This window comes from Colias philodice, chromosome 17 (genome assembly GCF_061535455.1).
Source record: "Colias philodice isolate Cphi_HAF_F1 chromosome 17, ilColPhil1 Martin Lab GWU primary, whole genome shotgun sequence".
Classification (NCBI taxonomy): domain Eukaryota; kingdom Metazoa; phylum Arthropoda; class Insecta; order Lepidoptera; family Pieridae; genus Colias; species Colias philodice.
The window spans coordinates 2,271,572-2,286,018 of NC_143102.1; the positions used below are offsets into that span (position 1 = coordinate 2,271,572).

General features: G+C 31.2%; 1 protein-coding gene across 1 annotated transcript in view; it reads right to left on the bottom strand.

Moving 5' to 3' along the window:
* Nucleotides 1–14,447, bottom strand: part of LOC149480882 (neuropeptide CCHamide-1 receptor-like) — a 127,658-nt gene that overhangs the window by 52,849 nt on the left and 60,362 nt on the right. Inside the window, exon 3 of the mRNA XM_089705757.1 lies at nt 13,613–13,839. Within this exon, the coding sequence (XP_089561883.1) occupies nt 13,613–13,839 (227 nt within the window). The remainder of the gene's footprint in view (nt 1–13,612; nt 13,840–14,447) is intronic.

A 14,447-nucleotide genomic window follows, 5' to 3' on the forward strand; every position in this document is an offset into this window, starting at 1 on the left:
ATTGACCAAATATATATCTATTCTACTGCTTGTATATCATTATTATTACACATTTATTATTGCTTTAAATTCTTAATTATTCTATTTTTATTATACTTATATATACATACTTGATTGGAGGCGCAAACTATTCATCTGGGTATCTGGCAGAATTATCAGCGTTGTGGAGCTTGCTCCCACAACATTATGCTGAGCCAGGGCCTAATTGCAGCCAGTGCGCAACACACATAATACATTTGTGTACGGTACTTATAACTATTGTAATCTGTAAATTCCTTATTATTTTGTGTTATTTTATGTTTGTTTTCCCTTTTTTGTATTGTGTATTATTGTGTATGTTCTGTTGGTTGCAATAAATCTTTTGTATTATTATTATTATTATTAATTAAATATATGTATAACAATATTATAACTGTATGACGACTCCATACATGTTTGTCCCGAGTCGGCCAGCGGCAGCGCGGCGAGTATGCAAGAATGACTTCGCGCACACCCGCGTTCGCGATAGCGAGCTATTAGACTCCGCCCGCCAAGCAGTGGATTTTTTTTGTGTATCGTCTTAAGTATGGCCATTTATTGCAAATCAATCGAAAGCTTCATCTAGTTTGCATTATGAGCTTAAAGAACAACAGCAAAATGGTCGTTATTTTAAAAATACTCAAAAGAAAATTTTAAATAAAACAAATCTCTCATTTCATTAAGAAGACAATATATTTAAATTCGCTACGTTGTTCTATCATTTGATGTTGATTTAATATACTCTTTGTCTCGTTCGACCCTCATCCAGTGTTTAATTTTGCCATTGATATATATATACCTACTGTCCCCTATTCCTCGGAAAGCTGACTATGGAGATGGAGTTTTTGCGGTTGTAATCTATACTTAAAATACGTATATAAAATTGAATTGACTGTTTGTAATTTGAAAATAGCTACTTTTTATTAGATACTGTATTTACATAACAAAAACGTTAAACAAACAATGTCGCTGACTGTCTTGTTTTTGTTTCGTCTAAAATGTTATAACAATCGAATTTATGAGTTTTGTTTCATTCATTTATAAGTAGGTTGGTCGTAAAGCTAAATTAAAAATAAACTTAACTTTATGTAGGAAGTGGAAATACGTTTTTAAAAACAGGTTGAGTAATAATTTCAGAATTCAATTAGGGATCTTATTTTCCATCGTTCTTGATTCATAAACGTCACTTATTAAGCTCTGTTGATAATAAAAATACCATTTTATTTTCTAGTATTGATTGGAATTGAATAACGTACGGCCACGAATAAGCGATAAGTGTGAATACAAATAATTTTCAAATAAATAACTTTCAGTTTACCGTATCATGTTAAGTATAAAATATTCAATTCACATAAAAATATACCCGAAATTTGTAAACTATTAAAAACTACTGATTTCTAATTACTTAAAACACTTTATGTTTTTTCCTTAGATATTTATATAATATAGAGATGAGATATGCTGACATTTCCATTTTTTAGGGTTCCGTAGCCAAAATGGCAAAAACGGAACCCTTATAGTTTCGTCATGTCCGTCTGTCCGTCTGTCCGTCTGTCCGTCTGTCACAGCCGATTTACTCGGAAACTATAAGTACTACAGTGATGAAATTTGATGGGAATATGTGTTGTATGAACCGCTACAAAAATATGACACTAAATAGTAAAAAAAAAGAATTGGGGGTGGGGCCCCCCATACATGTAACTGAGGGATGAAATTTTTTTTTTCGATGTACATACCCGTGTGGGGTATCAATGGAAAGGTCTTTTAAAATGATATAAAGTTTTCTAAAAAACATTTTTCTTAAAGTGAACGGTTTTTGAGATATCAGCTCTCAAAGTCGTAAAAAGTATGTCCCCCCCCCTCTATTTTTATAACTACGGGGTATAAAATTCTAAAAAAAATAGAGGTGATGCATGCTAATTAACTCTTTCAACGATTTTTGGTTTGATCAAAGTATCTCTTATAGTTTTTGAGATAGGTTGATTTAACTGTAATTTATTATATTTGCTGCTACGGAACCCTTTGTGCGCGAGCCCGACTCGCACTTGGCCGGTTTTTATTTATTATTTCGATTACATATTTTATTTTATTAAATTAAGCAAATGAGTACTTAATGTAATCGTCTAGAAAAGCGCACGTACTTTTATAAAATTTTCTGGTTGATAAGTGTTGGCAGCCGACACTTATTGATTTTTCTTTAATAATTTTAGTTCGATAGACAGAAATCCGCAGTTTTAGTAGCTCAAAAATAAATTCGTTTGCTGTATACTTTGCCAATTGAATTCTATTTAAATCTTTTATAGTGAAAATAAATACTTTGATCATGATAGTGTTTTCGTGGGTTGTGCACTGAAACGAATTGAAACAAATTGCTGCCTTTTTTTGCTTTTCATTATAATTAATAATGAATACATTATAAACATATAAAAAGTATACCTTTGGATATCATAGATATATCTTTCTTATTTCTCAATTCATTTACGAAGATAATATCTTTTCGAAGTAAAAATGTGGTAAAAACTTTGACAACATTTGACACCTGCCAACCCACATTTGCCAGCCTAACGGATTACGGCTTAAACCCTCGTAGAAGGTCTATAAACCTATAGGTTTTAGCAAAAATGATGTTATAAATATAATGTAATAATTATACAAATCATTCAACAAACAAACACAATAAGCGAGAACGTTTTTGACGTTCATTTAATCGGTTTTTATTACACAAAAGGCCCGAAAGTGAGCATAACAGCTCTTAAACGAAATCCCTTCAACCGAATACGGAATAAACAGAGATCGCGATGATATTATTTATTGAGACACAAAAGCTTGGGATTATTGGATTCGGCCAGTGAATTATGCTCGTCACGCCCACATGGCATTTAAATTATTATCTGTGATACGCCTCCAGAGCTGTTATTATTCAAGTTATGTGTAATTGCTTCTGTGGGTCAGTTTTGTAACGTTTTTTTATTGTGTAACGAAAATAAAAGTTGTAGGTATACGAAGATGGATGTTTTCAAACAATAAAAGATGATAAAATCTGTTTGACATTTGCTGCAAGTTGCAACTTGATTAAGCATAATCACGCGGTTTGAAATTTTTAGTGAAATTTTCATTTTTCAATGCCATTTTAACTCTTTTACAGTATCGTATTCTTTATTTAAACTATTGATTAATTATTTATATTGGACAGTATTCAGTAAATATATAGGTCGTGTAAAATACTGCTAAAACATAAAATTAATATAATGCACAATTTGCACAAATTATTTAAGAAACACCACAAAAACGAAAGAGCAGAAGGTGAGAGGTTTTATCCCGTAATGTTTTCATTTGCAATTGCTATGTAGAAACTCCGATGTGGGATGTAACAACTGAGTGGAAAATTGGAAGACTTTAGCTCTATGCTTTAGCGGCTTATTGTGTGAAATTTCACGGATTGAACTTGGTATGGGAATTGCTATGCATGTAATAAATGTTTTTGGTAGTACTCGTTTGTATAAAAATTAGTTTTAAAATCTTTAAACAAATGAAAGTAACACGATATTATTATTCCACTAAAATACGACGCTTTTGAATCGTAAAATAAAAAAATAATGTAAATAGATATTATGTGATCAATGATCATGCTTCAACGATCGTTGAAATATTTTTTGAAGTAAACTAAAACTATGTTCAAGAATATTTTGAAATTATTCACACCTTTTATTTCAGACCAAAACCTTTATATTTTTATACTTATTGGATACGCAGGAAAAAAGTTTTACGATATCCCTATAAGAGGTTCTGAATTTCAAGTTCAAACTTCGATTTCAAAAGTTATTTCAAGGCAGATAAGGTAAATAGGAAAGTTGAAGGTTTTGAATATTTTTGTTGGTTTATTTTTATATGAACTAATATACTTCTATTATCCAGCTTTTTAACGAAATACTGAAATATTTTTGTAGGATTAATTCATTATTTGTAAAATGTTCGAATAAACGGTGTATTTAATATAATATGACCTATGAATATGACCAATGACTTATTATAAAATAATGTCCTCCGCCGCGTCTGTCTATTCGCCATAAACTTAAAATTAAATGCACCGACATTAACATGAACTCTGTTCTCACTAATGAAAATATTGTTTTTCGAGTAAGGTAAGATGATAATATTTTGAGTTTTAGACAGCACAACCGACGCGACGTAGCGACAAGTAATTAATACCTACCTAATGCGTGTTTTAATTAGTTACGACTCTTTTTACACTTTCGATTCGTCTTCAAATCCAATATCACCACCATATAATATATAAATGTCTGGATTATAAATCTTCACTCGAGATTGAAGCTAGCAATTATCCGATTAGGTTTTCGTGAAAAGTGATACAAATAAAGTGACTTTTGTAATTATTTGCTAGCTTTTACGTCCCAAGAGAGACATTGGCTTTGTACACGCAATACAAACCTAGATCTAAGAACAAATGATTCCATTCTAGCACTAGTTATTGCCTGCGACGTTGTCCATGGGGAATAGAAACGTCAACGGATTGGAACATTTTTTGTATTGTATTTATCTTAGGTTTAATATTTATTATTAATTTGAAATGTTTTAATGTGGATGTACATCAATAAATGTACTTACAGGTTACGACATTATATTGTAGGGCTTATACTTGGAATAATTTAAAATCTAAGTACCTAACCTGTAGAAATAATTGCTTTTGCGTAATATAGAGCTTTAACAATCGCTACTCCATTATTCATATAAGTGCAAGTGTAAGCTTGGAATCACATTTAATTTATTACCTTATAGAAAACTTAAATGAATATTATCTGGATGACTAAATACTATTATTTGTGCAACAAAAGCATGAGGGAAATATGTGTAAGTTATTACTGATATAATATTTTATGCAGCGTATCAATTTAGTATAAAAGACGTGTGGCACTCGGGGACTGCCGCGGTAAAGCTATTGCATAGTATGCGTTCAAGCCACACCTCCGTGTCCGTCGGAGTGGGGAGCGTGAGGTTTTGTCGTTACGGAATTTCTCGATTCGATCCTCGCGCTCAAGGCCCGCGATAGAAGCTATGCAATAGCTTAATAATATAAAATGAAGTTCGTTGAAGTCCACTTTCTATAGTAGGTATGCTGCATGAAGCGTAGTTAAAATGTCTTTGATATATCACAAACAAGGATCTAACTATTTCAACGTATATTGTTTAAACATTTTAATTAACGTACCTATCTACTATACAATATAATACTTAATATTATATGCTTTTCATATAAAACTTTTAGTTAATAAAAGACAAAAGGCGTATTTTAAAATCTAAGTATATTATGAAGTTAACAATGTAGTTAATCATCAGATGTTGGTGATTTTAATTTACTTATATTATATCAATTCGTAAAATTATTATTTTTAGCGTACAAAGAAAAGGGAATTTTACAAGACTTTTTGCGGGTTAAAATATGAATAAAAATAACAGATTATAATGTCTTTAACTTTATAATGTGGATAACGTATGATGAATAAGAGAGTTTTTGCTAATTAGCTGCCAGGGCAGGAACATACGAGGGAAATAAAATTATTCCTTTATATTTACTTTCGAACCTAACGTAATAATGGCACACACTATTACTTTAATAAAGCATGGATAAAATTAATATTTTATATTATAACTAGTAAGCAGTGTTCTTAAAAAATAGCAATATAAAATATGAAATTTCCCATACAACATAATCGAGCGTCATTTTACTTTCATATAAGACTTTATCTCATATGAAACTGTCAACAACATGAGCAATAAACCTGAGAACCAGGTAAAAAATTATCTATTCCCGCTGAACAACTTATTTTCAAAGCGTTTTCAATAAAAAAGAAATTGTTATTTTTTATTTGATTAAGTTGAATTGAAATTAGGACTAAGTTTGTCCGATGATCGAAATATAATGTTTTTAATGCGAAAATATATAAATTTGTTAAAAATATAGTTATAACCTGCGAGTCCATTTTCGTAACGGCCGCTAATAGTTCTGTTAAATTAACCAATATAAAAGTTTCAAAAATAACTTGTAGGAGACTATCTAAAAGTCACGTAGTCTGAAAGCTTTGAGAGAAAATTTTAGTGTTACTCTTAATGATCAGTATTAAGTCTTTTAGACAGATTTGTACAACCCTATTAGGGATAATTAGGATTTTGCAAGGATTATGTTCATAAAAACATTATCATTGGATTAGGGATGTCGCAAGTCGACTAAAAAATTAGACTTTCACTTTCGAGGACGCAGAAAAATTATTCGTTCGAGTTAATTTTGTCTTTTTGCACAACGTTCTTTTGAACTTTTTTACACATACGATTAGGTACGTGGTAATGACAACACATAAAGGCCATTCTTTATATTTCGCCAGTTTCATTGCAAGCTATTTTATTTTAGATAATTTTAAACCTATAACCAGTTTTACCGAGTACGTAAAAAGATGAAAAGTTTATCAACAGATACTTTCCCATAACATTATTTTCAGCACTTGGTATAGGCATTCTTTAACTAATTAATGCAGATGTTGCATCTATTAAATATAACAATGAACGTAGGTATATTTTGCATTCTTTAACAAAAACCCTCGGGCGATCATGTTTTCAATATTTGGATATTCAAAAACCTTTGTAATCGACATGTCCTTTGAAATCGACGTTGTTTATATGGAACAAAGAAAAACCAAAAGCTATCATGGGAATCAGAGGACAATATAATCCAATATAATAAATTGATAAGATATTTTTATGCTTGTTTAAATAATTTATGTGTTACAGGAGATTATTTTTTATGGGAAGTGTTATTGATTAGTTTTATGAGTGCTAATAAATAAAATTGCTATAATTCTGGACAAACAATCACGTAATTTTAGCAGTCTAATACGATAATCTGAAAATTATAAACAGAACTGTTATCTCTAATCTTCCTTACGATATTACATGAAATAATATTTTTAAATTGCAATGTATATGAAGTAACTGCCATTTGAGACCATTGAAAATTAGTATTCCTGAAGCCGAAAGAATAAACGTTAGTCTGATAAATAATTATAATAAATCTATTAAATTGTAGCAAAGAAGATTCACACCTAAAAATTTTAAAGGATAAAAAGAATTAAATAATTCCCACATAATTGGCTATGTGGAACTTCACATGCGACAGTTAACCATTTTCAAAAGTTAACATCACACGAGTTCTGCCCCTATTAATGTTCGCAACTTTCTCATTGCATCCGTACTGTAACTCAATTTTATCAGAACTAAGGAAATGTTTCTTTACTATCATTAAACATTTATGGCTAGTGCTTTCTGAAGACTTTAGTCTTTAGTGTCTATAATAGTTAACACGTATATAGAAAACATCGTGAGCAAACCGACACGTCGAAGAATCAAAAGTTCGACGACATGTGACATCCGCCAACCCGCACTTAGCCAGCGTGGAGGATTATGGCCTGTACCACAGATGATGATGATTGGTTGGCCGTTGGCCTATGTCAAACATACTTACTACATATGTTTGACTTGACTTGACTTGACTCAAATGTAATTATTATTTTTTTTCCATGTTGTGTTGTCCTATAATTGTTTGTCACAATTGTCAAAATTTTTTATTGTAACTTGTACCTAAGCCATAAGTATTGTTGTGACAGGTGTTGGATGACCTCAATAAATAAAAATATAATAAAAATAATCATATCTTACTCGGTAAAATTCCAAGGCCATCTCACTTCCCAATAAATCTTAAATTTTACATAATCACGTAATCATCATTTCATCTTAAAATATCTATTCGCTCAGAGCTATAGAAATGTATTAATAAGTGAGAATATCAAATAACAAGCTAAAATTTCGTGCATCATTTTGCTCTGATGGCGCCGTCCGCGCGTCAGTTTATTGAAATTCTACCGCAACATAATTATTATACTAAAATGGCAAATTCAGTAGTGTCGCTTAATATTATCAATTTATTCGAGCGTTTATAAATTTCACAGTTCAGTGCGATTCGGGAGACCTGTTATAGCTTTTAAGTGTTTCGGTCAATCGTGGAAAATTTTGTGTTTTTACTTCCTCTGAATATTTAAGCTATATTATATTAATTTTCAGAGGGTGCTCTCTTTGACTTAAGACGTAGATATTTAACTTGAATCATTAAAATGAAGGTCTCTGTTGTCTGGTGTGATGTGGGGTAGATGCATTTTACCAATTTCACTTACCGTTACCGAAAATACGTAGGCAATTTGTGCCAGATCATTCGTTTGTTTTTTTCCCTATTATATTGAGATGTTTAATTTGGCTCGGGACAAATCGGGTTATTTTCGTTTAGTGTAGATGTTGGAAGCTAGTCTGTGCATATCAAACTAGATTAATTTATCTAACCGAGTAATGTTGCCCGGTTCTTATCCCTTAAGAAAAAATACATAACGTGCTTGTATTTATTCTACCAAGTAACTATTCTGGGCTCTTTGTATTAAATAATAATGAGCCATGAGCAATATATCAAATTTCCACAGTTTCAGCCTCTCTTTGACGTTGCAATCAATCACGTGTCCTTTTGTTGTTCAATAACATATTATATACAACAAGACGTGAGAGGAAAAACACGGAAACAATAAGAGTTCATATAAATCTATGCTTGGTATCAAAATTGTTTATGTATATAGAAGTATATAAAATACAATTAAAAATTAACATTTCAAAAAAAACTTTCAGTTCCCTAAATATGTCCATTGTCCATACTGCAAATAAATATGCCCACTAAAAGTCATCGTAAATAAATTGAACAGTGCATCGAATTTATTATACTTATATCATTGCTTTTTATCGACTGAACGTGGGATGCTGTATCCAGGAACATTTGTGCTTCAATACGGTACGATGTTGGATTCCCGCCAAATCTCAGTTAACTGAAGTAACGGAAAGTTTAACGGGTTTGTAGCCAAATGGTAGGATTCATTAACTCAGATGGAACCATTTGGGATACTGATTTAAGGCTTGTTTTATAGCTGTCACCACTTGGAGTTTGTAGGATTGAAGTCAGGTAAGTCACGTTATTTGACATGCTATACTCCGATTTCATCATCTCTTGTGTATGAATAATGTAGCAGCTGAAAGAATGAAAGTTGTATTAATAAATTTGTATATTATAGAACTGATTTTGATAATTGGCAGTGTTCTTGCTTCCGCACCAGAATAACAAATAAGCTATAAAAGTTCGTGCTATTGCCCATGACTTGCCGACACTGAAACAGCGTGCTAAAAGTTAGTCCTATCCTCGTAATATTATACATGCGAATGTTTGTGAGGACGGATATATTATGATGTTTGTTAATCTTTCTCCAAACATTCAACAGATTTTGATAATACATGCAGTGATGCAGCTTATGTATCAGCAGCATCAGAATAATAAAAGCTACAGAAATATTACCCGTGGCTTCATCCGCAGGTAAAACCGCGTGACTCAGTTAGTAATACGATATTTAGAAATATTTAGTTATACGATATAGAAGAAATTCAATTGTGATTATAATTTGTGTAAGTATTCATTTATAAAATCGAAGTTGAGTATAAATATTTATCATGTTTATATTGACAGACCAAACAAAGTTAACTTTACATATTGTAATATAAATATCGTATATTTTCATTCAAAGCCAATGCATATTGCTTATTTTGTATGCATTTGAAGAAATCTGTGCATATCAGATTACCGTTGGGAAAATTTATTACAAGGATACGTTATCATTTCATGCATTTATAAAATGTACACAGGAACGTTCATAATCACACGAGCATGCAGGAAACCTTGTTTTTATAGTCTTTGCCTCTTTAGAGAGACGGTTGCTCTTTATAAAAATGTATTTTACCTGTAAGGTAATCATTTTCAAAAGTACGCTGTTCAGTAAAACGTGGTAAAAGTGCGTTACTTAATTACTTTGTGTTAATTGTTAAATATTTTGACATTTGACGTAAAAAAGCCTATGTATATGCCATTCAGTTAATTAATTTTGTTGTAATAATATGGTTACATTAACAACTAACCGCAAAATTCGTTGATTATTTTAACGTTACTACTATTCAATAGTATAGTCAAACAGTACATTCCCTTATAGTATTGTAATACAATGAAATTCTTTTTTGTTAATATCAGTTTAGGAGTTCCATGAACTATTTTTAATCAACATTCCTAAAGCGACGGTTCTCTATTCGTAGTGTTTTTATTAAACAACATGTTTCAGGGAAATCTATTGCGTATAAAATTGCGAAACGCGATCAAAAGCTAATCAATACAATACAGGATTAAAACACCAGTTTCTATGTTGAATTCAAAAGGGTCTTACAGCCAAAGTGTGCATAAACTTCAAAACTAGTGGAAAATGAAAATATAATCCCTATTTGTTTAATTCCAAAGGGTCCTACAGCCAAAGCAGTGGTGTGCATAAACTTCAAAACTGGTTGAGAATGGTGTAATAAAATTCAATTACCATAAAGCCGAAAGAAAATCGGTCGTGTCGTGTGAGATCGCATTCCGATTTCGTAGTTTCCACTCTATTTTATGGTGAAACATAACCCCTATGGGGCGATCACCCTTACGGATGTGGAGTTATTTTTCCTATGAAGGTTCTATTACGCTTGGTGAAATGTCCCTTATGGGATAAAAAGGAGCAGATGTAAGGAATACCGATGTAATAGGTAGAGTGGTACCATTTAAATATTAAAAGTGGATGTTATTCCGTTCTTCTTTAGGGAAAATGTTCAAGTTTAACAAACCGTTTGATATTATTAAAGACAACATTTTTATATATTGTGAAATTTTATGGAGAAAGTTTTTTTTATCATTTTTTTCTTTCGTCGTTTGATTTTTCGTTTTTCCTCATTAAAGACGTCGTTATTTCTGTTTTGCAATAAGGGTTGTTGCAACCATGTACTGGAGTTCGTTTGTACATTATCTTTAGTTAGTTGAACACTATAGTTCACAGTCCCATGGTCGATTACACGGGCGCCTAACCCGAAATTGAATAAAGGAAGAGTTGCATGAAATTGTGGTCGGTGCAATTTATATCCTATCCCATACATTGATCCCGCTGTTAAATCATGCCGTCGTTGTGAGTGATAAATCGCATATTGTTCAAGCCAGTCAAGTATGCCATGGTTTATACTTGCAAATTGTATGTAGGCGTACCTGTCACTTCTTTTATGTTCCTTGTGGATGAATAAGTATATGCATGGTTTTTTTTCGTTTGGTTTACAAAGGTTTATAGACCATCAACCTCATAATTTACCATAATTTATCCTACAATTAAATTACAGGATGTTATTTTAGCAGTTTTTAATCATTCGATAGGTATTCAAGAGATGTATGCAAATTTTCGGAAATATTTGCGATACACGTCTCATCTCTCTCGTCTCATCAATTTTATTTCTTTGCATTGGAAGTTTTTAATTTATTTAAGAATTGAACGTAGAGGCTATAAAATTTTCAGTTAAAAATAATTGACGTAGGCATCAATAAAATTACTATTGCTGTTTTTAAGAGCTAGTAAAATATTTAGTACCTAGTTAATAACAACAGTCATTAAATAAACAAGGCTTCAAGGATAATCCACTTTCAACAATACGATTAATGTCTTTACTACAATAAATTAAAAAAAGCGTGTAGGTATGTAAGTTGTTTAACTGTTTAAGTAAAAAAAATGTAAATGCAAAGGAAAGGCACTGAATTTTATTTATTTTTTGCCTTAAAGTATTGATAGAAAATTTAGTTATTATTTTACCTAGAGATTGTATAATCATTTTTAATTAACTTTCGTTAGGTAGGTACTCGTAATCTATAAAATTATGTAGGTATACAGGGTGTAATCGTTAAGTGTGCACAGGCGATTATTCCGTAACTATTGCAGATATCAAAAAACTTTAAACTGATATCGAAAGCCCTTTACCTAATGAGTAAAATGACAACAATAACATTTTAAAAATAAAACGGGAAATATCTAAAAATTTTACATAAAACACTCCCATACATTTAGTATGAGATATGACTATCCCAAACATGTAATATGGAAAATTTTGGTTCTTTTTTGGCTTTGTGCTTAAATTACTTCGCAAATTTTAATGAAAATTTATTTAGAAACTGTAAATAGAGTTAATTAGATGTGGAATACAATGGTATTCCAAAAAGAGGACGTCACTTTGAACATTTGCTTGAATACAAAATGTATGGGAAATTAAATGTATGGGAGTGTTTGATGTAAAATTTTTAGATAATTCCCGTTTTATTTTTAATAAGTTATAATTGTCATTTTACTCATTAGGTAAAGGGCTTTCGATATCAGTTTAAAGTTTTTTGATAGCTGCAATAGTTACGGAATAATCGCCTGTGCACACTTAACGATTACACCCTGTATATGAAAACATGTTTTTTAACTTTTATTATAAGTTTCTGCGATTGTTTGTAATAAAAAACAATGAGTATCTACAGTGAATAATATTATAAATAGCACGTGTGAGAGAGTAAGGTAAAATAAACAAAGGCCAAAGTCCAACAAAACATTCAAATTAATTGGTTCCAGGCTTTTGAGTACTTGACTATGTAAAGAGAGCACGTGCATTGCCTCATTTCGTTCGGCGCAGAATCAAACAGTTTGCTTTGATATTATCTGTAAATAGAGGTATGTAATAAATAGGTTTGCGGGAATGGAGTGACCATTTCGACCGACTGAAGTCACGTTTCGCAAACTGCTAATTAGATTATTCAGCAATCAATTATTGGGTAAAGTTTCGGATGATTTACATTTTCCGATCTGCCGTTTGTCCTTTAGTGATTACTGATTAGAATTGTAGTATCAATTTGAGTAAATTGTTGCATTTAAGATCGAAAAGAGTGATAAAACTAGACATTTTGTTAAAGGTATATTCAGTTGAAATTTGGATAACTTAGTATAGTATTTATTTTATTAGAGGAATCATAATTGGTTGAAATCTGGCTTATTTTGTATTTTTTACTTTCTTTGTTTCAAAGTAGCGAATGAGTCCCAGTGGAAGACTACAGCTGACTGTACGTAGTTAGCTAAGAGAAGTTGGGCCATTTAGTAAAAATTTCTTGCATGAGTATTTTTTATTATGTTTTGTCGTATTAGTAATTAGTTCATTTTCAGTATTTCAAGGATAGAAGAGGAAACTTTCGAAACATTTCTTTGTATTAATTTTAACCCGACTGATCTCGAGGAAAGTCTTATTCTGCGTTAGAAACAGTATAAATATTTAATAGCATGTAGGAGGAAAAGGTAAACAGGAAATTTTTCTTCATTCATATTTTCTAAAGATCTTTAGTAATTCGCATGCAAATAAATAACTCTTGCATAGTTCGATGAAGTAATCACGCAGAAACTTTCAGACCTGTGGATTTATAAAAACGTACTTCACCATACCAGCATAAAAAAGCCTGTAAAATAACACAAGTTATAACATACAATGAACCATCGTTCAAATTATTGTTGTATTGTGTGTTATAATGATCCGAATAACCAATTTAAACTTTGAACTTTGAATAATTCTATAGCTTTTAAACACTTACCAGTAGCATGCAATTTTCTCAGCGGGTCCACGATAGCGAAGTACCGGTCAGCGGACAGCGCAGTCAGCGTGAAAACGGATACGCCGATGCTGATATCCTTCGCAGCTTCAGACAGTCTGCATACTGTGACGCCCCACGGCCACGACTCGAGGGTGTAGACCACGGAGGTAAAGGGAACGCAGGATATGATGACCAGGAGATCAGCCAGCGCGAGAGATAGGATGTACCTGTAAATATATAATGGTGATAAATATTTTCCAATATTATTGATTTAATTTTTATGAGCTTTTAAAAGTTGATAATTGGTTGCCCACTATTGAGAATCTAAAATGAACAAATATTTGCAAATAATTTTTAGATAATATTTGTATATAATTAATCTAAATACTAAAATCTATTGAACTCAATTGTTAATTGAGTTAATTGATGTCATTTATTATATATGATGAATTACTTGGAATAAAAATTAAAAAGTAAAATCGTTGAACAAAAAATTTAATGGACATGATAGCCTTTGTTTAGCCTTGTTATTTTTTAACTTCTTAAAAAAGGTACGATTAATTTTATTTTCTTTATAAAAATATATCATATTGCAACGCAAATTAAATAGAAAAAAAGATACATTACCTACGATTCTGTGATGTTTGTAAAGAGAATTTAGGAGCAATAAATCACATGGGATTTAGAAGATATATCGCGCAAATAAATCGTTTCTTTTCTTATTTCGTGAAAATCTATACATAATAAATGCGTGTGTCTGTCTGTTTCTTATATTTGGAAGCAAACACATTTTCTACACGTTACTATGGTAACGAGAGCTTAAAAAGCGTATGTA